The sequence below is a fragment of the Amia ocellicauda genome, chromosome 15 (assembly GCF_036373705.1).
Source record: "Amia ocellicauda isolate fAmiCal2 chromosome 15, fAmiCal2.hap1, whole genome shotgun sequence".
NCBI lineage: Eukaryota > Metazoa > Chordata > Actinopteri > Amiiformes > Amiidae > Amia > Amia ocellicauda.
The window spans coordinates 19,392,004-19,419,443 of NC_089864.1; the positions used below are offsets into that span (position 1 = coordinate 19,392,004).

Genomic DNA, 27,440 nt, shown 5'->3' on the forward strand with positions numbered 1-27,440 from the left:
AAACCTTGAATGTCAAAGATTATTTCCCTGGTAAACAGTCTGTTTGACAAAAGTACAATTTGTTCTTGAGATTATGGTTAAACAAAAAAAAACAAAAAAAAAGAAAGAAGCAGAATTATGTTCCTCTGCATTGAAGAGAGGAAGGATGTGGTACCTTGAAAAAGCATTTGTAAAAACACTCTTATATTTTTTTAAAGCTTCCTCTTAGCTTCTTAGATCGGAAACCCATACTTTGGTGGCTTGAGACGTGTTTGGATTCTTTCATGGGTGATAAAAGATACATGAAAACAAAAGTTGATATAGTTCTTTATTTCTTAAATAAAATATAAATTAAAAAAGGACAAGTAAATAGTCCCCAAAAACCCTGGGCAATGCAACATAAAACTGTTACACCTACACCGAGGGCTTTGTTTTAGATGCACTGTTGAAATGTGAAGAACCAGTTATACCTGCCTTTGTTTATTCCAGCCCTGACTGCTGTTTGTTTTACACCATCGGGAGAATGTTTTTGCTCGCCTGGCTACAGCCGTCTTCCGCCAGGAGTTATCTTATTGAGTTTTCACAACATTATCCCACCTCACCTCAGACAGGAATCGGGCACACTTGCTTTTCACAAAACAGCTGAGTAGGAAGATTTGTTTTTCATGATTGAAAGGAAGGAATATGCCCCCAATGGACACAAAAATAATAAAATCCTGAGTCGAGGCAATGCTAAGAGCACCAGGCAGACAGTTCAGAGGCCCAACAGCAGGAAGGGCTACAGTGAAGAGCTGTGAGATTTGATCTCTGCATCCCTCTCCTCGGCCTCTCGCACCTGCAGCACGATCCGCGCCTGATTGGCTAAACACTCCTTCAGTTTGTCCTCAGTGAGAGTCAGCCGCTGCTCCAGCACCGAAACCGTCTAGAAATGAAAAGTTTGTTTTTACAACAAGTGTAGGAAGAAAACAAAAGGAGATCGTGATATGGGGTTGAGGTTGATTGAGGCCAAATCAACATTTATAAAGTTGTACATATGGGACCACAGAAAGACTCTGAAATGTGATTTGGTTGTTAGAGGACAGGTTTCCTGCAGGGTTTGCATGAGGAAAAATAATGACTTTTAATGATTTTTCAGTGTGTTAATTACTGACTTTTTAATGATCCGGACCAAAGCGACCATTACAATTACAGTGAATTGCTCATTAAGTACGAGGCTCATGTGCAAGAGGATCATTCATTGGCATTTTACTTCTTCAAATATTATGTTACAGCAACTTTCACTGAATTATTGAAGTATATATTACTTGAATGGCAACTGAATTCAAGAGATTCTCATTAGGCTAAACAACACAATAACATAAATGGTATTGTCTCTAGTGACCAGTGGTATACATTGTCACACACACATGATCAAGTCTTGTGTAGCATGCTGACACTAGCACTAGAAATTATAATAGTGTTATGTTGAAAACTAATTTTGAAAACTTAAAAAGTAGTTGAAGCATATTTGGTGCCATCATTATGCATATCATCAAATACTAGTACTAGTCTAGTGAATCTTCTTGAGTTTTAAGGCAGTTTCCCCCATATTGCCCAGACTGTAAGTTTTCAGACAAATCATTAAAATACTAATCGTGGTGAACGCACTCGATGCAGGATGCAAACTCCTGATTGGTTAACCCATTCCTCTCGAAATTCACACTTGCTCATTGCGCATTGAATATTGATCTACTAACAAAATAATAAATTGTGCATTCCCATGATGCACTGGTCTATGGTATGCTCGGCCACAGCCACAGAATTAACAGGCCGATATTTTAGTTCAAGTGGGCAGATTATTTCAGCATTAATTGCTTTTAATGACAACCAATTGAATTTTAATTTTAATTTTAAGGGGCTTGATTTTTTTTTTTCCCAACTTGAATGATTATAATGATTTTTAATGATGTGCGGAATCACTGCAGTACTTGTGTAGCACAAAAGTAATTTCCGTCTCTTCTGTGAGATCAGTCAGTCGCACTTCTTTCAATCATAAAGATCACAGGGATCAGGGAAGCCCACAATGTAAGCATGTGTCTTACCTGGTCCTCTGCAAGAGTGATTAACCATGTGGGGCTGCAGAGATGAAAAACTTGCTCACAAGAAGTTTAACAGGGCAAGGAGATGAAAGTACCAAAGAACCGTGGTGCTGCTGCCAGTGGGGAATGTGAGTCTTCCACTGCAGTCTTTTCAACTGTGCCAGATGCTGACCAACCACTGTGTTCAAAGGATTTAGAGGCCCGGTTCAGAACCCGAGATTGAAAATGGTGGCATAGCATGTGATCCCCCTCAAAACTAAAATGGTCTGCGCCACCCACTTATACTTCCCCTCTCAGACAAACCTGTGTCAAGACATCCAGTTGTTCCACAATCTGCTCCAGAGTCCGGGCAAGTCCCGACGGGAAGCCCGTGCGCTCCTCCAAGGGAAAGGTCACGGCACACGTCTCCCCCTCTTCCTCCTGTCCTCCAGTAGACCGGTGCGGAGGTTGGAAAGTGTTACAGTCGGGCCAGCCACTAGGTCCTGGATCTCCGTTCTCACGCCTGCTTCCTCCCTGCGGCCATGGAAAAAGAGAAGGTAGACTTGAACTCCTTTTAGAGCGGAAAGGCCTGACTTAAAAGTTATATTTCCTGCTATTCTTCACTTCCCCACAGATAAATGAAAGAAAGTCAATCAGTGCTTTCCCTTGTTTTATTTTGAAATTAATTTTAGACTTCAATCCTATATAATACACTCTTCTCATACTGTGGAAAGAGGCATTAGCACATATTTTGAATAGTTGCCTTTATTAGAGCTTTCAAAAGTATTCTATGGGAAATAAATAAATAAATGTCCTTCTATTTTCAAGCCCCTTTAAAGCAATACAACTTTCTCAGTACCCACTTCAGAACTGAGCATATTTACCTTTAAACATTTGTATATTCTTTTATATTCTGTATTATAATGGGATTCATGTTTAACACAGTTGAACATACTTAATTTCAATTAACAGATTTGGGTGTATAAGTAGAAACAGGTGTACAACTTAAAACACTGCCCTCACTGCACAGCATGCATGTCCGTGATTTGCAACGCAGCTATAACTTACAAAAGGTCTGTTCACAAATCAGTGATGGTACCTCTGTACTCTTTTCTGTTTTGCAATATTGACACATATACGACCTTGGAAGAAGAGACAATTCACTTCATTTTGTTTGCATCAAATCTCAATTCATTGTTTTTCTCAGAGCAAGAAAAGACGACCTGAAACTTTCCATGGAAAGATTTACTATCTTGTGGCACACTGGTCAGACTGATTTAATAGCTCATCGCACCCATTGTGCAAAGCTGGCCTCTTTTCTCATGTTAAAATATATTGGTTTTGTTTTCAGCATGTAGTTGGTCAAAGCAACAGTTTTACAGCTTTACTTATCACACACTAAACACAACCTCAAAGGGCAAGATGAAAACAAAGCTGACCCAAGTTTAGTCTCATAGAAGAAAAGCTATATTTATATTAAACACACCAAATATTAAGGAATGTAAAAACACTGTCATCAATGACACTAAAGAATGCTTTAGATGCAAAAAGGTTGGAAAGCACTGCCTTGGGATATAAAGTTAAAAGTAGACCCTTTTGTTGATCTAGCAGTTTTTTCTTCACATAAACCCATACCTAGCTCAACGTGTACCAATCTCCTGAAAATGTAATATGTAGCATTTCTATTATAAAACAGATCTAACTTTCATTGAGGTAACTTCTCATTAAAAGGGTTATAGAATGAAGATGTGATTTATTAAATTGCAAGTAAACACCCTACCAGATGCTAGGTGAACAAACGCATAATTTTTGCAACTTGATATCAGTTCTTAATTGTTACAGAGTGGTTTTATTTAGAGGAATTTTAACTTCCTTAAAGAAAACGATTCCCTCATGCTAGAAGGGACCTTTTTACCTCTCTTATGTGGAGAGCTCTGGAAATGATGAGTCACCATCAGAATAACCCTCTGACCTGAATCCTACAATGCATATCTATCTACACGTATCTGCATGGTACACCATGTTCTTTAACCACGCTGACAATGTTTCAAAATAAATAGCATCGTAAATATGTACATTCAGACATATATGCAAGAAAATGAATTCTCCTTTGCTTCCTGTGCAATGTCCGGACTTCAAAGGCAGTTCAAACACACGCCGCAATCTGGAAAAGACCAGCTCGGAAGTGAACAAAGCTGTCAGTGTGTGAACTGGGTCTCGCTGGAGCCAACAGTTGCTGCTTTGACACACAGACCACATCTGGAAAACATCTGGTTGGGCCATTTATCGTCCATGGACCCGACCATTTGTAAGCTTTAAAATATCCCCCCCAGAAAATCATCAAATTTAAAGAGCTGTGTATCTCATGCACCATTATGACAATCACTGTTTCACCAGAAAGACATTTTAATTGTTTGTATTTGGAAAGCCATCTGAAAGGAGCTGCTGGTCATGGCCCATTAAGTTACAATCTGAGCAATCAAATAATGATCCAAATACCTGTGGTTCCGGTATGGATACTGTTTCCAAAACTTTTACATTGAGAAGGAAACATAGTGTAGATATTATTCCACTGAAATCATATAACCACATGTATTAAAACTGTGTCAATGTGTCTTTAAAACTGTTTTTTTCTTGAAGAGATTAATTCAGTGGTTTAGTCCTTAATGTATGCAAGAGAGATATGTGCAAACAATGTGGTATTGTGAACAATGACAACAAATTCTGTGATCTTTCAGAGCCTTATGAGGTTAATTTATTAATTTGAAATGTATTCAGTCAGTGACCAACCACAGCCATTGTTTTCAACCTGTTTTCAAGTAGTCACAGGCGGGTCTTTAAAAGCTTTAACGATTCAGCCCATTGAACCTTATAATGCAAGCAGGCATCAGGGCTACTAAGCATGAGCAATTAAGAATATTTATGAGCTTCTTCAGCAGTACCACACAAAATTATATAATAAAATAAAATATCTTTGAACTTTCTGTTCTCTTATTATGGTCAATGAAGTATGCAAATCAACTGTGAAGCGAGATCAGAGGGATCTCATGTCACATTTTAGGCTCCAGGAGTACTTCAGGTTGTGTACTGTAAGGGTACAAGGGCCCCTCTTATTATCACTCCAAATCACAGATCCTTGGAACGAACCATGTCCCTGAAGACACAGCACACAGGCGGGTTTCATAAAGCAAGATCAAAGTTTCCCATTAATTTCTTCTGCGTAAACACATTATGAGATTAAACCTTACCATCCCGTCTTGTGACAAAGAACCACATTTCCTCGTCACAGGATGCCATGTAATGCCATTAAGTCAGTTTTCAGTAAAAGGAAATCATTATTTCAATCAAAAGAAGCATTACTCTGATCTATTACATTAACTTTGTTGCTTCCTTTCGGTCTTGTGTTCATTACCGTGAACTGGACAGTTCTTCAGTACCTGTGTGACGCGAGACAGACCGTAATGACTCTTCTTTGTCTGTGCTATCTATCTATGTGTCTAAACCTATTGGTACGTGAGACTCAATTTTCCTAAAGAGTCGACCTTTCTAAGAAAATCTGTATAGCTTCTGGAAATGGGTTTGATTATAGTTGTGTAATTTGATTATCACGTAATTGATCAATTAATGTTCAGTTTATTCAAAATACGCCGCTGTAATCCTTAACATTTCATAAGCATGAGATTTGCCTGCTATATTTTTGCTTAATTATCATTCAAATATACACTGTACCCTTTTATATTGCAGTTTTGACATGAACTTTCATGTCAGGGTAATTCCACAATATAATTGCAATTCAACAAAACATCACTGTAGTTTTAATTCAGATTCAATGCAACTGCTCGTCTAGAATGAAAAATCCATGCAAAAGGGCGTGTTTATTTTCTATTATCTTGAACTCAGAGCATTCAGAAATGATAACAATTTAAAAACATAACCAACCAAACAAAACATGAATATATCTGGCAACATTCCAGGGGAAATTTTGCTTCTTACATAAGAGAAAGGATGAGTCATAAAACTGTAAGTTAAATCTACAGAGTCTGGAATATGCAAACACTTGGATTAAGGGTTCGGCCTTAAAAATGACCTAAAAAATACAAACGACTCATTGTACGGAATATAACTTTGCATTTAACACTAGCTTAGCCAGACATTCACAATCAATTACAAAAAACAGAGTATAGATCTAGAGGATACAAATAAAAATAGAAACAAATGAAAGAACGAAAAACACAAATTAACAAAGCTGATCTTAACTTGACTGTTATGTCATGCTTTACTACTATTTAAAATTGTCTAAAGATCCTCTCTTTTGGTTTGCTAGTAATCAAGCAAAATACTAGTTATTAATCAAACATAATCAAATTAAACTATTGATCTGCCATGAAATGTGTTATCTCCTTGTTTTTGTAGGTCACAATGATTCCCAAGTGATTGACATCTAAAAGAGTAATACATATGCAGATATTAACTTTACAAAATAACAAACTGTGATTGGCTAAATTGGATGACCAAAACAATGCATATTTATAGTGTATTATAGCATGGCTCGCATATTAATGAGTCACTTCACACTCTGAAAATCACTCCACACCACAACTCTTCAGCATTCCAGTGCAAATGTGCCTATGGACTTGAAACAAAAGATCAACCAGGTTCTGGTTTTCATATACTGAATGTCTACACATAAAAGAGACCCCATGACCAGTGTGCTGCATCACAGACCAACAATATCAATGGTCATATATTAATTTTGCCATACATTCACTAAACGAGTCTCCCTGATGCCTCCTCAACCTAACACGATTAAGATTAATATAGTGATCCAACCAAAATAAATTAGGAAGGCTATCCTAGACATGGTACAGTACAGTCTCCCATCAACATCAGCTCTGCAAGCCAAGAGACTCCAGAGCCTTTTGCAGGTCGGCTCATGATAGTAGTTCATGGCAGATACAAATTAGCAAACAGACTCCGCGTTGAATGCATCAATACAGGAAACTATTAGCATGGCATTACAAGGCGGATGTAGGGCAGAAAATTACATTTTGTAGCCTCTGAGCAAATGATGTCACAGGCCTCCTTGTCAGTAATTGATTATTATTGCTTCCTGTCATTGAGGACGAATGGGGCTGGCTGGGTGGTGAGTGGCACAGTAGCCAGTATGGAAGACAGTAATCCATTTTTCACAGTGCAGCAGAATAATAAACCCTCCTTCAAGCTTTGCTTAACTCTCTTTTACTTCCACTTTCTGACTTTTTTCTGTTTTGTTAAATTATGCATGCCCGATTTCCGGTCACAGGTCACAGCACATTTAAACTTCACTCAGTTCATGTGATGGACAGCTACTGTGGTATTAAACACCCTTCCCCATCTCACCAAAGGATTATGTGGTTAACAGTTAACAATTAATCGCCATACACAAAATGACAGCCTTATGCTAACCTTTGTGTGTATATGAGGCTAATTTCATGGTGCCTTATTGATACTTATGCTAGACTTAAAAAGATAAATGTGCAAGTTAGCAAACGACATTAGTAAACACATTCAAATCTGTGGCTGGAGACGTTTGAGATCAAATGCATCATTCAGCATATTAGTTGACCCTAATCTATAACCCCACATAGGTATGATAGTATAATTGATTTATGTCCTATCACTTTCAGAAATAATCTATGAAGAGATACACAGTTCAGAACTATCACTACCCTTGTGCTTCAGAGCGGCCCAAGGGAATCCAGGTGCCATTGTTGTTACTTTTAAAACCACATGACAAATAATAAAGCCAATACACACCATAATAGGATAATGTATGTTGCAACATATTCCAACAGTTGAGTCACACTAGAGTGCCAGGTGATATGGATGATTTTACACATGGAAATATTTGAACAGAAAACAAATCCATAATAAATGTCAGCATTAGCTGGAAATGTTTCTCAATAGACACATTCTGATACTTTTGATTGTGGTAAAAGAGTTGCAGACTTAAGAGATACTATGTATATCGTATTACTACTTCATTTTCTTGTGAAAAACATACATTTAAACCTCAAAAATATCTACACTACAAAGCTACAAACCAACAAGAAAAAAAAAGGTTACTTAATTTAAGTTAGAATTTAACAGCTGGATAACATATTTTCAGGCGTTAATATCTATATTGTTTTTGTGAATCCTAAGCCAAAAGAGTAGATATTTCTACAAGGTCCACTGAGCTATTAAACTAGATGGACACACACACACACGCACGCACACACGCACTTTGTACACTGTGAGAACATCCATTACCAGTATAGCTGGTTAATCTATAAACCGAAGACTCAACTGGCAAATAATTAACTGCTATATCAATAAATTGTTTTGGCCGCCTCAGCTTTAAAGAGAGGAAAACATGTGAAACCCGGAAAGATATTTAAGTCAACTATTTATCTGATGTGTTGTGGAAAAAAACAAGCCCCTGATTTCCCTTTGTTGTTATATTTTCATTCACTTCGGTCTTCCTATTTAATCTTCCACTTTCCCTGCAGTTATATTTCACTCCACACCTGTCAGTCCCTGAACTGTACAATACCCTTCTTGTTCCACTTCCTTTTATCACCCACTTCTTTGTTTTGCACATTGCTGTGCCTTTTCTCTTTTTTTATATTTAGACATCTGGAACTCGCTTCCCATCATTTTGTTTTTATTTTGTAACTTTCTGTTCCCTTCTTCTCATGCATTTCCGTGAATTGTGACACATTCAGCAGTCTCGCTTCCTTTTTTTCTGGGCCTTTATTTTTGTATTCCTTTCTCCGCAGAATTCTGCTTTTCTGTTCTCTAAATGTACTATTTGTGGGGTAAAGTCAGACTCAGGATGTGTATCTACTCACATTACTTAAATTATAAAAGCAAAGTGCTGAATGACAGTGGTTTGCCAGAAGACAGGAAACACACGTGACATGGGTAGTTTACTAAGATACCAATTGCTTAAATCAAACTGTACATACACATAATTGTAAACCATTCATAATTTTACTAAAATTGTTTTCTATATGACATTACATAATAATGCATAAACTAGGCCACAGGTCTGCGTGTGCATTAAATCAGGGGGGGGGGACAATGTAGGATAGAATAAGAGAGACACTTATGAGTTTCAATTATTTTTGAGTGGGATGTTTACAGACAAACAAAAAGGAAGGATGATAAGTATAATACCTGGCTGAAATGTCCCTGGGGACACGCTTTGTTTTTCAAGTGAGTCGACAGAAGAAGTGGATTCGAGAAGCACCGACGTACAGGGACAATACAGTGAAGAATTATAATGAATGTTATTAGGGGTCTGTAGATGAACCAGTTCTTCTAGTAATCCCCTTAAGGTCTTGTCCACCTTGTGTGCATTTCTCGATGATGCCACTTCAGAGGGTTCACCTCACTTAATACTGCATCAATTAAAACATATGAAGTAATTTAAATTGCAAAAGCAGCTGTTGAAGTGAATGAGGACTGACACCTGGCTCAACAATCCCAAAGGACTTTACTGTGAAATACAAGTCCCTGTACTGAAAACTAGAAGTTAGCCAATGTTTCTGTATAATGGCTGGTGTATTAATACCCAGAGAGTATACTTTTTGCAACACTGCCCTGATTCAGGGTTAGACCTCATTATGTTGGTTCCTAATTTCTCCACAAAATTCACTGTTCTGTTCACAAGTGGTCGCTAATCAGTAAATAGAAATCAACATATTCAGATACATATTACGGTCCTCAAAAGAGTTCAAAAGGAGTCTGAGGAGTTGATTATAAATGAAGAAAGGGGAAAAAAGGATTCATTCAAATATATATATATAATGTTAACCACCATCTCTTTCATAGCTGCCAGTAAGGCAAAGACAATAAAAGGCCTGTACCTTTACAAGCACTTAAATCGGTGTCACGTTGGGTTTCTGTACAGATGGCCGACCTGCACTGCGCTTACTTAATACAGAAGAAGAAAATTACACAAATGTATGATCCGCTCACAAAAACCATGTAAAAAGTGGAGATATTTACATTTGTAAAGCTTCACTGGCCGTCTTTCATTCTCCCCCAGGTGCCCCAGGAAGTTATTGAACAGCCATTAGGAGTGCTAAGTAATTCAAAGTGGTGGGAAAGTTCAGGGCATTGATTGACAGGAAGAGCATTGGGTGCTGAATGCCAAAGATCTCAAGCAGAGTTTACACCTTCCTGCACATGCAGTCATACTGACCTTTAGGGGAGCCGTGAAACTATTCACACACACACAGATGTGTCTCCGTGCATGTCCTTCCCCATTTAGTAATGTCCAGTATTTTTGGGGGGAGTTTACAGTAGATTAGCAACTCTGTGTGTAAACAAAGGACACCACTGACTGATGCCTGGAGGAAATCATGGATTTAAAAAAAAAAAAAAGGTTTTGGCAATTAAACATTTGTTGGTTCCGATTCCTATTAAATCCAAGAAGTACTACAAGACCCATAGATAGTATGAATGGCCTAAGCACAGCATTCAGCTTTTATTAAGTTCCTTTGTTGTATTAACCATGACTGACAGGTACATTCAACCAAAAGGGAAGATCTGATGAGGGTAAAAATATGGTAAATATTGTAAATACTTATTTGCTTTATGGTGCCGAAACATGGACACCCCTGAGATGCCTCAATAAAGAGCTAACAAAAGTTGAGATCGACTACCGGAGATCTTTGACATCATACAGCAATTAACTCCTTGAAGTATCTGGCATTACTTGGCTTTGAAGGCCATGTAAGTTAAAAATTCATGGAGAAGATATGCCGCCAATTTCCAAAAAGTCTACAGGTGACATACATTGACAATTTTGTATGAGTAGTCATGTTCAAGTCATACAAATTCTTTGTAAAAAGCAGCAGAGAATTTATTTGAAAAGGTGTAATAAAGTCTGGATGCTACATTTTCAAATTCACACTGAATAACACGATAGCTCTACAAAATACATATGAAAAAAAAAAAGATCTGTTAGACTCCAGTATACAAACAGTCTTCAGTAGGAGAAGGCCTCTAATTCAAGAATGTATTTTAACAGGTACTGTGAACTTTGTTTGTTGTCTGAAGTTCAAATTCAGAGAGCGATTCGGGCAAGTGAAGATCCAGGGCTCACCCACATGAAATGCGACTTAACGCCATAAATGTCGACTTTGAGAAAAGTCAAACGCCTAACCTAATGAGTCACCAGCACTGTTTTAGAAACCTGTGTTTAACCCACCCCCAAAGCCTCATCAGACGGGTTGGTTGACACCGGAAAAACAGTTTAAAAGCCCTGGGCAATCAAATATGACTGGTCTTGAAAAGGTGAGAAATTACCCCCATGGTAGGACTAATAATACGCCTGCAGGAGGGATCGGCTTCACAGACTGTCGTAAATAACCGAGATAGTAAGTAATCGACAGGAGGTGGAAAATAACAGGAAGAAGCCGACAGTAAGAGTGAGGCATCCCAGGAATGTGATAAAACATCAGCATGAAGCCTGACACACTACTCCTCAACTGACACATGGGACAGTCTGCTACCTCGGTGATTGACAAGGGAGGGAGAGAGCACTGGTCCCCGGCTATGGTTGATTTGATTCGGTTGATTCTCAAAGTAATTCCAGAAATTCTCGACAACGAGGTTTGATCTCGTTACCGCGGGGCGACAGGTTACACAAGGTAGCCTCAGAGAGCCCTGTGGGAGGAATGAAGGGGCCATGATGAGAGCAGGAAGTCGTGGTGGAATTAATTGAGCAGACTTGACAGTTGCAGAGAGGAAGGGGCTTTGTAAAGATCCACAAGATCCACTGTCTTTAAAGAAATCAAACAGAAAAACAGTTCTGCTTTTTGTTCCTCTACCTCTACTAACAGTGCACAGAGGTCAATCAGGAAATGGGCAGAAGACATTATTCAATTCTACATAGAACTGAAAAAAAGGACTACTTTCATTTTTCTCAAAATACAGGATATTTTATCACTAGGGGGCAGAGAAGGTTATTCTCTCAAATCCATAGTGGATACAGGCCTTTATTTCCTTGTAACCAGGGGACTTAAGTAATAAGTGGGTGGATTGTGGTGTGGTGTGGTGTGATACAACATTGAAAACATATTGAGGAGATCTTGAACATTGTTTTTCAGGTACAGGCAATTTAAAATCTCATTGAGTTTGAACTCAAGACACAAGCAACATGTTCTGGTAGACAGTTGGTTTCATTGCAATTTTAAATCAAAACATCTATGGTCAGAACGTGCTGAATAGAGGCTACACAGTGAGAAGAACATCCATAAAACATGACCCAATACTAGATATTAACATGCTCTTGTTTTTACATTCTCTCAGTGACCTTCCACCCAGAGATATTGAATTATGCACTGTGGGGATATATTTGCATCTTGAGAAACACTTATAGGGATTAGTAGATTGATTTTCTGAGCTTTCCAAGGTTGCATCTATGCCATAAATACAAAACCGATACTTCTACTTGCTAGAATGAAAAGATTCCAGATATAAATATATCTATGAAGTTGCAAAACTAAGTATAAATATCCCCTGTCTGAAAGTTATTCAGAAATTACCTTTTCTTCTCTCGGTTTGAAAAGGGACATGGAAGCAAGATAGTTGTGAGCATCAAGCCCATCAGATATTAAGATATTACGATATTGTACATAACATAGTAAATTCCTTAGAACTGTCTATTGACATGGTTACTTTGATTTCAGATAATCTCCCTGATGTATCTGAAGCTCAGACCATTCCAAAAAAGTCATACTTCCTGAATACAACGCCTCAAAAGTAAGTAAAGCAATGTATAGCTACATTTACACTAAGACTTTTTTTTTATTACCCTAAGAAGAATGTCCAGAAAACCACAGAGGTGTGGAATTTATACTATGCTTATTGTGGACCTCTCTCTTTTAAATTTTTTAAGGAGTAAAAGGTGTAACTTGAGTAACAGCAACTCTCGTAAACACCACCAATTGCCGGGCATCAAAAAGAAATGGCATGGCGTTCTTTTGGCTTGTAAAGGAGAAGGACTGTTAGAAACACAATCAAGCCCTGGCCAAAAAGATTAAAGATTAAAAGATTGCAAAACAACACATTAATCTCCAAACAGGATGCCAGGAACTTTGAACAGTTTATCAGTTATATTGCTGTTGAGAGGCCTCTGCTTTGGATCAGACATAAACCTAAACCTTTTGCATGTCAAGAGGTTATTTGAATTGAAGTGGTTTATGCGAAGTACACTTCTTGTCTAGACCAACTGAATAATACTGCTTTCCTCTTATGTAAAAGCTGTCGTGATTCATGGGCCTCCTGTGCTCAGAGAAACAAGCTATCGCGTTCACCAGGGCTGTGGGCTTCTGTCATTTCGTAAGTGGAATTCAACACCTACCCAAAAGATATGGGAACAGAAAAGAGTCGACAAAATCAAAACTCATTAAGGTACACAAAGGCTGGTACAAAACGAGAAAGTGCCGTGGGAGAAAGATGTCGATGAAGACTGAATTCAGACTAAACACTCTTGCCACACAAAGGCAAATTAATCTCCTATAAACCTTGAGATAAGGCCATATTTATTCTTAAGTAATGGTGGGAACTAGCTACAAACAACACTGAACACACTTACTGCATGACTGGAAGTTCACACTTCCCAGCACAGTATTTTATTTTTTTGATTTTAAGATGTAACAAACAAAAACATGTATACTCTTTAATCCAAATTACAAAAAAGGAAACCATTAAAAATCTCCAATGTAGATGTAAGGAGTCCAATATACGATTCCTGCATTTTAGAAAAAAAAAAAAGCCCTACATTAACAGTTCGCTTTTTAAGAAAATGTTATTTAAAAGCTGGCCTAGATTTTCTGAGGTCACACATCAGGACGTAGAGTATACGATTTGCTCTGTAATCAGTTTATGTCCTGAGCCTTGTAAAGAAAGTGATTATAAAGAATATTGTGTTATTTTGAAGGAAAAGTATTCAAACTCTATTAAGGCTTAGACCATATCAACCTTTTGACATACATGTGAATTAGAAATTACTAGCTTGTACCCAGTCAGAGTTTCATTTATAAGCAGTATAAATGAAAGAGGCCCCTGACAATACACTAAACTAATCAGAAATCTTAATAAGGTAGAAGTAAAATTAACTATCATAACAAACCCTGAAAAGTGCCTTGAGCTGAGAAAGTACCAGTACAGTACAATACGTTACTAAAGTCTCTAAGAACCTCTGATCTGCACTTTTAGCAATGGTGATATCAGTTGCAAAATGTGGAGCTGTCTTGCAGGGTAGAAAAACAATGCCAAAATCTGGTGGACACGAAGGGCCAATAAAAGTAGATAATTGTCTAAACTGCACAGTTCAGAAGTAAAGAGACAACTCTGGAAAATATCCTTCTGGCCTCAGCAAGAGTCTTTAGCAGGAGTCACTGTAGGGTGATTAAATCTGCTTCGGCCATTTCTAATGTATGATAATAGCAGCCATCTACAAACAAGGACTCGTGACTCCACTAGCCTCAACAATGACCTTTGCCCTCTGGAACGAAAATGACAGGAAGGAAGGGGTTGTCAGGTCATTTTGTGATGGATGTGGGATGAGAGCTATGGGCAATCCCTGCATGCCTTCCTATCAAGTGCAGGGAACAGCTGACGCCAAATGTGCTCTGATCTCAGTCGAAACAGGAAGCGCGAGGTGTGTCCGTGGGAAGCAGTGGGGACTCTCTTGAAAAAAGGAAACGGAATTACGGGTTCTCTGGCGTTGCTGGGTTCCGCTATACAGAGAACCGGAAAAGTGGCTGTAGAAATATCGAAACCAAAAACAATAACCGCAGAGAAAGCAGCCATCGCCTGCCTAGGGTATTTAATTGTAGTGCCGAACAGGTGGCCTGACTGGAACTAGACTCATATGCCTGGCCTGTTGACCTGTCCAGATCTGGTTTCTTTGGGAAAGACACTGACACCCTCTCACCAAAGAGAGTGTGGGCATATTTTCTCTTTGTTTCACTTGGATAAATATAATACAATTTGATCTGAATATTAATTTTCAAGTACATACACATACATACATATAGATTGATAGAGATATAGACGTATATATAGATGAAAGGTAGGTCACATAATCCAGAACCGATATTACATATTAATTACAGAAGTATTCAGATATGCAGAACACCAATAAAAACACAGTTCTCAACACAAACTCTTCAATACATACAGGCAAATTGGAATAGATCAACACGGCAATGTGGTGATATGAAGGCTTACATCTGGAGCTTTTTTATTGATAAACCAAGGCTAAAACTGTAGTTTACATGGGGTCATAAATTGTGGTTACAGTTTTGTATTGCTATGAATACATTTATAAAATCTTCCCTGTTATATTAGGTACCTTGGAAAAAACTGTGCTGCCTAGCAACATGACTAAAAACTACCATAACTACTTCACAGGGAAGCGGAGGGTGTCTGCTGCTACGATGCCAGGTATCAAGCAACACAACATGGTGCTGTGCTTTAGAAAGTACAAATAAGACTTGAGGTTTGGAAATCCTATGAAACAGTGGAGATATAACATTGGATGCATGAGTTGGAACTAAAGTATGGAAGGACATGCACGCTTCTCCAAAATGCAGTCAATAAAAGAAACACACAATTCACAATTGGCTTTCTGTTTGTGCTTCTTTCTGCAACTAAAAAAAGACAATGCAGTTTACAATGGATGTCACTGGATTGCTGTATGATAGAAATAATTAGTGCACAATAAAATCTACAGCAATCAAAATGGATTTATGACAGGGGCGTTTTTAGGGTGCTTTGAAACGGTGTACAGGATCGGGGTGGGGTGGTGCTGACGGTGTTTTTTTCCAGTGTCGGAGCGGGGGGGGCGGCGGGGGTGGTGGTTGCTGACAGTGTTTTGCGGAGTTACTTCTTCATTCTTGTATTATGTTGTATTATTTTTAGGGGGGCTGAGAGCAAATACAAGGGGCGGCTGACGGTGTTTTATCTGACTTTTTCACCGCAACGTTACTTCATAATTGCAATATTTGTAGGGGGGCTGAAGCGATGGCCCTGATTTATGAAGAATTACTGAAAGGGCTACAGAGACAAAGACAAAATAACAGATTTCAGCGATATTTTTACTAACTGAAATGCATTGCAATTTCATTTTTATCATCAAAATATTTAAATTTCAGTATATATGTAAGGTGCCCACTATATCTATAATTCATTGCAACCTAATTTTAAGATGCAAATCTGTATATTCAGTAAGAAAATTAATATTGAATTGCTCTTACAGCCTTACAAACAAGAGGCAGTTTCTTAGAAACCGTTTGCATAACACTGAGAAGATAAAGAAAGCACATTGTTTGCCTGTGAGGTGTCTCCTTTACCTGCAATTCACTGCAAGTGTATTTTTAGCTCCTGTGTCAACCCCCGGATAGTCTATTTTTAGCTTCTCCTGCAGCCTGTACCCTTGGAAAAAGCAAATAACCAGAAGTCTATGTTGACATTATAAAAATAGCTCTGCTTCAAAAAAATTACAGTCAAATAAATGTGGCAATGAGAGTCCTTTGAAATGGTGGTTTTGAAAACAAAAGTATTGGCTTCTTTCATTTGCAGCAATGTTATTCGCCAGTTTATTCTGTTTATGCAATCTGAACTGGGAAACTATATTTATTTATCGCTTACATTTTATCACGTATTAGAAGAGAGACCAGATGATGAAAACTGAAGGGTGCGAAACTCCTGCTATACACATAACACCATCACACCACCAGCCTGCAATGTTGACATGCGGCGTGATGGATGCATGTACTCATGATACACACGGGAAAATATTGAGCGTGAAAAACCCTGCAGCGCTGCAGTTCTTGACACATTCAAACCGGTGCACCTGCCACCTAATACCATATCCCGTTCAAAGGCACTTAAATCTCTTGTGTCAATTGTGTCAAAGCTTAAAAATCCATCTTTATCCTGTCTCATCCCCTTCATCTACACTGATCGAAGTGGATTGAACATTTATGAAACAAATTGTCGTCTGTTGCAAGAGAATACAATGAGAATGCAAGTCTACAACAAATGACAAATGACATTTCAGGGTTCTCGTCTCTACTCTTGACAATGCCTCCATCAATGACTTTGTGCAGGAACTGACTACCTCCAAGACATATACCTTCCTGTAACAAAGTATTGCACATCGAGCTTTAGCATGAAAAAGAACACCCATAGAGTTTCTATCTTTAGATATTTCCGTCGTGTCATGTCACACTAGCCCGCACTGGTACTTAAACCTGGCATCCACACCTCGAGGCCATTCAATATCCTGTACTTCACTCGGCAGGAATGGTTTCTGACCGTTTCCTTACATATGGTATTATATAAAAGGCTACTAAGTTTACCGGACAGACAGGCGAAGGCTGACCTGTGGATCACAGCCACCGACAGCTTCTGTCATGCAGGAGCCGGCCGGATTGTATATCGAGAAGTAATAAATTAGAGACCCTGTCTGAAAAGAAAGGAAATGAGTGGTTCCTGATTTCTCTCCATCATTCCAGTGCCAGATGAGAGGCAAAGGATGAGGGCCAAATCCTATTCATAAGTTATGTGAACTGATACATTCCCTTAAAGTATAGCAAGTGCATATGGAAGTATCTGATATGGAAGTAAGGTTTTTGCATTCGTTGAGAAGATATGAAGGTAGTATGGCAGATGAAAGGAATAGAGTAGTGGATCAAAAAGTGATTCTATAACACTATGTAATGCCAGCATTGAGAAAAGTCCCCACACCTGCAAGAAACAATGAAAAACAGCCTTGATTCCCTTACAAACTATCTCTGGGCTTTCAAAGTGTAGACTCAACCAAAAGATCTATAGATAAGTTGACTAAGTCTGTGTGCGTGTGTGCGTGCTTTTGTTTTGTGAAATGGAGGAATTACTAATTTCAGCGCTCAAAGGTATGAGATACAGAGAGAGGTTAAAGTAAAATAATCTCTTTAGTCTTGAGGAGACAACATTATGTGGGAATCTGATCTTTGTTTTTCTCTCCTTTGTGTCTAATGGTTTATTTATTTATGTATTATTTGTTAATTTGTTTCTTTCTTTTCAATTCGTAAAGCACTCTGTGGCTACCCTGCGAAGGGTGCTATACTAATTAAAAATGGATTAATTGATAACTTCTGTCTATAGGTACACAATTGTAGGAAATATAAAGGTGAATGTGTACCAACATAGACTTTACTGTAGGTTCTGTGTGTGCCTACTGATCATATAGATGATTTGCTAATGTAATCAGCATTATAAAAGAAAAAAAAAAAGCTGTCTTAATGGAAAGCAGCCATGAGTGACATTTGTGCCATTGGCTTAAACTTCCTTAGGCCGTGCAACACTTCATTAGTTCTCACAATTCTGGAGAAAATGCTGCCTTTGTCACATGTGGAAGACTGTCACGTCAACCCTAAGAGTAGCTGATTCATAGCAGACCCACAAAGGAAGTGAAGGCAGCTGAACACACTGAGGGAAACATGGGAGAGAAGCCCAGCAGGCAACAAACAACACGCTAATTGGTTAGCTGGCAAGTTGAAGGCAACTAAAAGCCCCTAATCAGTGTTACTGTAGTTAACTTTCACTTTAGACTCTCCTCCTGTTTTGTTCAGCCATATTCAGCATATACACTAGATTACCATAATGGACTGAATCAGAAGGGTACCAACATCATGCATCGTGACCCAATAGCAGCCACTGCTTTAAACATGCTCTCAGATTAGCTATTGCACACACTGAGAGATCTGGCTTTGGCAAATTATTACAACAGATACAACTGTTTCAAATAAAAAGTGAAACACAAAAAAAGCCATTGAAACCTGCTCTTTACATCGTGGAACTTTGAGACAGGTTTTTGTATTTAGATCTATATCCATTTGGAACAGGTTCAGGAAAACATCCAAAAACATCTCCAGAAGAGACGATGATATGTAAACAATCTATAAAAAAAGGGCAGTCAAGCAACAGTAAGAGTAACAAAAAAAAAACTTCACTTTAACTGTATTTTCTTCAGGGCAAATTTCCACCCCTGTTCATCACAAGTAAACAGCTCCCTGTAGCAAGAACACGTCTAAACCAGACATTTCTGTGCAGCTCTCGTAATGGGACGTGACAGGCTGTGGCTCTGACTGCACCAAACTAGGCTGGCCCTTACATGCACACTAGGCTGTGGAATAGGAGGCTTGCAGCTAGCATGCTTCAGGAAGCCAGCGTGTTACGGGATCTATAAATAGGAAAAGCCCCGTCTCATTATGAAGTCACTAATGCCCATTAGAGCACGTGCCGTCCTGCTCTGCTGGAGGGAATCAGCTGATTCGAGAACTGTTGAACTAGAACTTGGATTGGGTGGGGGAGAACAATATGAAGGGATTAGAGGAGACATTTGAATATTTACACTGGCATGCAATCTACTTCGGAGTCTGAGTTATACCTGCAGGTAACCCTGAAAACATTATACAGGACGCCAAGACACTACAGTGGGATTATTTGTATTATTTAGAAGGAATGTTTAATCATTATTACTATTATTATTTTGTAAATTGATCACGCTACATGCAACAGTGCTTCAGAATAGTTAGTTTCACCCACCTGAAAGGTTTGGTATAATAGGGTGCAAGTAATCGGTGCTATTTTATAGGTGAAACTGTGATAGCGTGCAATTTTTCGACTCCTCAATTGCAGCATTAGGCCTACATCACTTGTCAATCTAAACTAAAACCTACTAGCCCTCCATTTTTTTCTGGAGGGCCTAAATATAAGAATTGTATCTACAAACAGCCATATCCAAACAGGTAATTAGCAAAAGACTAGATATGAAGGGAAACACTTTTTTAATTTCATTTTTATTTTATTTTGATGAGTACTTTCTTTAGCATAGTTGTCTGACTTCTTTCAAAACAAGAATAAGTGACTACATCAGTTTTTTAGTTACATCTCTTGTTGTAAAATATTGCAGTGTGGTGTGGAGAAAGGATGGATTTGATGCCTGAGAGGATTTCCATGCCCCATCCTTTCACTGCACAGTCTGTGAGGCTTACATATCAAGACACACTATTTATTGCAACTGCTACGGACAATTCTTAATCTGAATTAGGATCGGCTTCCGTCAAGGATAAGTCAAGCCGTCGATGGTGTAATTGCTGACATGGGAGGTGGCTGTGAGCTGATTTAGAGCAGTCTGTCACAATCTGATGCTGAGGCATTACTGAATGCCTTATAATTAAAAATTGACAGTGAAGAGAGAATAGAAGAACAATCTGATATTAAATTTGATTAAAGTGAATAGAAACACTGCACTAATGCTGGGACCCATGGGTTCATGTGAAGTTTGTGTTCTATGTCAGTTTATATTAACACCGGCACGCCTCATTGGTGCCAAGCTGTTAAAACGCATTTCAATTTTGATTAAAGTTATCACTACATGTTGGGAATGGCAGGAATGGTTATATACAAAATAATTATAAGGAAAACAGTCAAAATCAGATCAACTCTTTAATGCATGAGAGTTTTCCTCTCATTTAGCTCATTTTTCACAAGTCACCAGCAGCACTGACGTTAGCTGTACATATTTAAACACTGGCTAATGCTGCCACCTGCTGAATATGGTCATGTTAGCACTATTCTGCTGGCAATACCCATTGAAGTGTTGTTGTTTTTTTTTTAATATGCCATCAATACAGCTCATTCTATAGTGTTAATATGGTTGTATATTTATTAGTATGTATCTCTTTTTTCCCAATACATTAACATTATATTAATTTAAAGTCAGAGCCAATTGATCAGAGCACACAAAAAATGTAATTTTAAATATAAAAAAAGATTGAAAGAACATTAAAAAGCATGAGGACTTGGGCATCATCTGTAAGGTTTAAAATGCACACGTTACAGGTACTAAAGGTGTTTCACAATTTTACTATTAAATACGTTTTTTGGATTTATCAGTCCAAAAGCAGATCTATCCATCTAATCTATGAATATATAGCAAAATTAGTTTTACACAGTTATGCTGCCCCCTGCTGGTGTTTCATATATTGTGACTTCAAGAAGAGCAGAAATAAAAACCAAAGACATTATGCATATATGATATTTCCCCTTTTATCCAGGACTTACCGTGTTTGAAAAGAGAGACTGCCCTAATTCAACGACCCGCGGATCTGGAGTCTGTGTATCTGCCACGAAGGGACCAATCTGGTAAAGGAGGAAAAGAATATAAAAATGATAGTAATATGTACACACAATTAAATTGTTTCAAATCTCTGTTCCACAGAAGTCAGACAATCCAGAGAGACAAACTGGAGAGCACATGAGAAAAAAAAAGAAAAATCTTGACAGTAAAACAGAAAAAATGCCTCAGAACCTGTGGTCCCAGAAATAGTCTTAGACTATAGTCTATAGACTATTTCAAGAAATAGTCACATTTTAGTCAAGTCTGAATTTCCATACATATGTGCAGATGTGACTATATTACCTCGATGCAGGCGTCGCGCGCTGTGTGCAGATGGGGCATCCGGGGGTGGATGTCGCTCAGGTGTGGGGGTGGGTCTGGATTGATACGGCTGTTGTGCTTTTTTAGAATTTCCTTGTAGTTAAACGCATCAAAGTTGGTCTTCCACAACAAAACCTGTACAAATGATTGCAATTTACACCTTGTTTTACCAGTTATAGCATAAATATAAAGAGACCGCCAGCACATTCCTAAGCTACCAAATTTCAACTTTCATAGACTGTGGCATTGTTTCTTTTAACAAAGATGACCAATGATGCACTACAGCACAATTTACCAAATGAATACATATTGTTTTTTCTGGCAGGTATTCCACTTTTTAAATAAAAAACAAAAGGTTATTAACCTGACAGTCAGCGCCTCCTGAAGCAAAGTATTCCCCTCCACTAGAAAAAGTTGCAGTAAGGACAGGACCCTGAGACAAAGAAAATAAAGTAAATTGTTCACTGACAGCAAGGTGAGAAAGAAACAGCTTTTAATGAAATTGCACAAGAACGCAAGAGGCTGAGAATGAGTGACTGAAAAACAGACCTTTACAGAAATACCTTCTGTTTGGGACAGGAGAGTACTGGTGGGTTTTTCTCAGTCATAGTTCCTCATTTGAATGCCCACAAAGACCTTTTAGGAATGTCCTATCTTATATAATGATTAATAAAAGCTGCATTTGATATTTAGTTTCTAATTGTACAACTGCAAAGATAACACACAGAGCTCTTTCTTCGTACCTGGTGCCCGTGCAGGGTGTAAATAAGCCTCCCCTCCAGCAGATCCAGGATTTTTACGGTGCCGTCACTGGATGCACTGATGAGGTAGTTACCAGAAGGGTGGAAGGAAAAGCAGTTGATCCCAGCACTGTGAACTGATTAAAGCAAATATAATGAAATCAACATACAATTGGTCTCAGCATTTCATTTCATAATGGTTTTTCCAAAGACAAAGACTTTATAACAAATGATTTTCACTAAGAATAAATATTCCTTCCCACACTTCCCAAACATCACCGTAAGTCATTATAATTCAAATATATAGATTTAGATTGATCTATATGAAACAGCCACTAGAGGAAAACAAAATACTACAATGAAGGACAACACAATTAGAGAATATTCCCAATTTCTCATTGTTGTTATTTGTCATTTCCTGCATATTACTGAATATTAAATTACAGTGCAAAAGCATTGGCCACAATTATGTTAGAGAGCCCTTCACCTTGGTAATGCTGCAGGAGCTTGTTTGTACGTATATCCCAGATTTTCAAGGTGTTATCTGACCCTGAGGAGGCTATACAGGTCCCGCTGGAATTGAAGTCCACGTAGGTTGCTGACCTAGAAAGGTTTTTAAAATGTGACAGATAAGATAAGCTTCACTTGCTAGCAGTTCAATGGTATGATTCCACTTCATAATTTTCTAATACTCCACCTTAATAATACTTTTCTAATACTCCACCTACCCCCCATAGTCCGTAAAGGTGTTGACACACTGTCTGCTTGTCGTGTCCCATACCCGTACCGACCGGTCGTCACCACAAGAGACGATGAGCCGTCCGTCTGGTGAAAACCTCAGGGAAAAGAAACACAAAGGTAAGTTCTTTAGCCCATCTTATTCCGTGATGCTTTTTAACACAATCAAGCGCACATTTGCTGCATTAGAGTATCTAACTGCGGGGGGGGGTGCTTTCTAGTGCATCCTCAATAGGTTTAGTACTAATCAATCAACACAAACTCGGAGTTGTCAAAACAGTGTACATTACATAACCTGGCACTAGGTGTAAGTTACAAAGTGGGTAATTTACTGCTATTTCACATTTCTGACTCTTAGATTACTGTGAGTATAGGTTTTCCAACTTCGTGTTTTGTTTTTTAATAAAACTATGGTTACTATGGTGAACATGAATGTCTGACTAAATTAATACAAACTAAATCTTCCACATCAGTTCTATTGATCAAAAGAATAATGTGCCATTAAACTGAGTCATCCTACAACCAAACCACGACAACATTAGACAGTTAATCAGTCTAACCTCCCTCAGGTTAAGGCCTAAAGGGAATATATCCCATTGCCTGGGGTGTCTTACCGGGCACAGCGCACCCAGTTGGTGTGCTGGTTTAAAGAGAATAGGAAGCGCTGGCGATGGACGCTCCACACCTTCACGGATTTGTCATCGGAAGCCGTCACCAACTTCTGCCCGTCCTTGGAGAAGGCAACACTGCGCACTGTAGCCATGTGAGCTTTGAACACTGTTGACTCGCCTTTACTGGACAGAAATACATACATATTCCATGGAATACATTCTCTCTCGCTCTTTAAGAAGAGTTTCAAACCTTCGAAATGTGTCATTTCAAATGATCAACAACAGAGTTCATTTTCGGTTTCTCCCCTATCAAATGATGAACCGCTTTTCCCACAACTTACATGCTGGGCGTCCAAAGCCGCACTGTTCTGTCCCGAGATCCGGAGACAACCAAGTTGCCGGATGGAGAGAACTGGACACTGGTGACAAAATCTTTATGACCCATGAAACGAAATGCTCTGGCCTTTGGTTTCAGATTCCAAATCATCAGGAATGTATCTGCTGACCCAGTCGCTTGAAAACAATTATTACAGTGATTATGCTATATGGACAACAGACAATTTACAGTGTGCATTTATTAGTCTGTAATCTTACTTTAACATTGTTGCTAAATAAACTCTTGACAGTTACAGGCTTTTAACACTTTTATTAAAACACACACAATGTAGCCACTACCATTAATATATTTAAAAGCCAGGACTGTGTGTGCACACCAAAAATGTATTAATAATAATAATACACATTTAGAAAAACTAAGCTTACCCAACTGCTTGTTAGTTGGACTGAAGTCTGCGCAGGTGACAGCATCTTTGTGACCTTTAAAATTACGATCTAGAGAAGGGTCCTCCTAAAATGAGGAGGGTTTAATGAAACATACTGCACATGAGGGGTGCGTAATAAGAGATTTAAGAGATAATAAGAGAAGGAATGCACAGTGTCTTCAATAAAAGTCTTATTTTATAATGGTATTCAAATCCTTTCACATTTATCCTTGACCTATTGACACAATGCATCGTGCTTTACAATATATTGTCAAACTCTAATATACAGACAACTCTGTTTTCCCCCTACATACAAATATGTCAAATAGTAATCGAGAATGATGTGACAAAATACAAAACAAGTCATGCAGTTTTGTGAAGGGCAACAAAGCAGAATAAATGGGAAATCACTCCTCTCAGTGCCTGGACCAGTAAGTGTTCAGACTATGAATAAAAATATTCGTATATCAAATTTGGTTGTTTATTGAAGAGCAGTATAGAGATCAGTGTCATTATGGTGACTGGATGTGTTGTATTGCCGGATAAATATATGTGTGTGTGTGTGTGTGTGTGTGTGTGTGTGTGTGTGTGTGTGTATATATGGCTGTTTAAGCGGGAACATTGCATTTTATTGCATCTTATAGGATAAGCACCGGAGTATTTTTAGTTACAAGCTGCACCATGGTCCGCATATACAGGGTCAATTATTGCAGAGTCGTGTTGTGAAAGTAAAAAGTCCACCATCAGCTGCTTAGACTGACCGAGCGCATATTTTCAGAAATAGATCAGGTTTCACTTTTGCTGTCAGCTGCTGTAGGTTACATCGTACTTTGGAAGAGCACATCCATTAACACTAGCAATGTCACATGAGAGAAACCCCACAGAAATACTTCAGTCAAGCAGCTAGCGGCTCTCAATCAGTGTTATGACAGGCCGTAGTGTACTATATTTAAAAGACAGCATTTCCAAACACGACTTCATAAATATGCTTTTCAAAGCTAGAAGTAACTTTCACGTTTCTTACCAATACAGATGCCATGGGATGGCTTGCAACCTCCTTTGTATTTCAAGAAAACACAAGTTTTATGTTGAGATAATTTAGAAAATCCCCATCCCTCCGAGCTTCCCCTGTCAAAACCACCGCGCTGGGTTTACTTTACACAGACCCTACCAACAGAGCGCCGAGCTGGGTTCACAGAGCCCACACCCTACCAACAGAGCGCCGAGCTGGATTAACATTGCCCAGACCCTACCAACAGAGCGCCGAGCTGGATTAACATTGCCCAGACCCTACCAACAGAGCGCCGAGCTGGATTAACATTGCCCAGACCCTACCAACAGAGCGCCGAGCTGGATTAACATTGCCCAGACCCTACCAACAGAGCGCCGAGCTGGATTAACATTGCCCAGACCCTACCAACAGAGCGCCGAGCTGGATTAACATTGCCCAGACCCTACCAACAGAGCGCCGAGCTGGATTAACATTGCCCAGACCCTACCAACAGAGCGCCGAGCTGGATTAACATTGCCCAGACCCTACCAACAGAGCGCCGAGCTGGATTAACATTGCCCAGACCCTACCAACAGCGAGCCTTGCTGCCTCCAGAAAATGAATTTGCTCTGGCTTTAGGTTTCCCACGTTTATGTGGTGTAGCACAACACAAATAATTTATATTTTCTTATGGTAGTAGTGACACAATTTACATAAAGTTATATATTTTTTATTATTATTATATTTTAATAATAATAATAATAATAATAATAATAATAATAATAAAAGAATATCATTGTTTGAATTGGCCTGTTTGTTTTGTGTAAATATCATGGGCCATTGTTAGTAGCCATTACCCACCATGTTGGCTAGACGTGTTGGTGAGTACCTCTTTAGACAGATTAGTTATTCAGGTGTTTTAGAGCTCTTGAACTAAGATGTATTTTACCTTGCACACCCATCTAATCAAAATTAAATGAAGAGTGAAAATGGGAGGGAATGCATTTGGAAGAAAAATATTTGATCAATGCATACTACAGTGCTCACTCATGGATGTAAAACCAGGTCATTCAATGCCAAAATGTTACAGAAACTGCGGACAACAAAAAAAGCATTATTCAGCAAATAAATTGACCTATGCCTTTTCGGTCTTCTGTAACTTGTGAAAACTGTGTGGCATAAAGCAGTGGGCTACTTATCCAGCATCATATCAATACTTCCTTGATACTTAAAGTATGCAGTCCTCACGATATCAATTATACTGGACTACTTGAGTTCTGTAAAATAAGCCATTAAAAATATAAAATCATAAAAAACACATCTACTCACTGAGGTCAGAATCACAGTCCTTGAGCCCTTCTACTGAACAACTATTAAGACTGTACCTAAAATACCTCAGTCCTCCCCTACCTGACAATATGACAAACATGATTGCACTAAATCTGCAATCACCTACTCCTCACCTTGTTGTTCCCCACTATTGCTCTTATTTTATATGTATTTATTCTTGCACTTTTAATTGCATTAATTGTAATTAATTGTCCCCACTTTTGGTACTTAGGCCTGCCTGACCCATAGTTACTAATGTAACTATTTCCACATACCAAATACTACTTCTGAACTGCCCCAGTATACAAATCTTGAACTGTATTGTTTGTAAGATACACTGTCTAGTTAGCACTATACACACACACACACAAATTATATATATATATATATATATATATATATATATATATATATATATATATATATATATATATACATACATACATACATACACACAGACTTTATGCTGTGGTGTAAAATGTTTTTCGTGTTGAATTATGTGTAAGCCTATTGTGTAAGTCACCCTGTGTAACAATCTGCTAATAAATAAATGAACAGATAAACACAACAGTGATGACTGATAAATCTTGCCTGTAACAGTCTTTTTGGGGTCCTGATAATTAATGCAACTGGAAGTGCAAATTGTCCTCAATTTGCCTGGTAAGTACAGAGGAATGCTCCTGTGGGAGTACTAATTTGC

At 38.4% G+C, this 27,440-nt stretch overlaps 1 protein-coding gene across 1 annotated transcript; it reads right to left on the reverse strand.

Annotated features, from left to right (window-relative positions):
* Positions 1-294: 294 nt before the first annotated feature.
* Positions 295-25,601, reverse strand: poc1b (POC1 centriolar protein B). Its single transcript, XM_066724266.1, has 12 exons — positions 25,445-25,601; positions 24,422-24,506; positions 24,001-24,172; positions 23,663-23,842; positions 23,039-23,146; positions 22,798-22,913; positions 22,314-22,447; positions 21,935-22,003; positions 21,553-21,705; positions 21,195-21,272; positions 2,361-2,570; positions 295-901 (listed from the first exon to the last, which is right to left on the reverse strand). The coding sequence occupies exons 1-12, from the start codon at positions 25,457-25,459 to the stop codon at positions 758-760; spliced, it is 1,464 nt and encodes a 487-aa protein (XP_066580363.1). The 5' UTR covers positions 25,460-25,601; the 3' UTR covers positions 295-757.
* Between the last annotated feature and the right edge of the window lie 1,839 nt (positions 25,602-27,440).

What these genes read in the sequence shown, in the direction of transcription:
- poc1b (XM_066724266.1), bottom strand. An exon ending in ACACCCTGCACGGGCACCAG is followed by an intron (nt 22,004 to 22,313) that starts GTACGAAGAAAG and finishes TCTTTGTCTCAG; the next exon opens with GGTCCTGTCCTTACTGCAAC. An exon ending in AGTCTCTCTTTTCAAACACG is followed by an intron (nt 2,571 to 21,194) that starts GTAAGTCCTGGA and finishes CCATGGCCGCAG; the next exon opens with GGAGGAAGCAGGCGTGAGAA.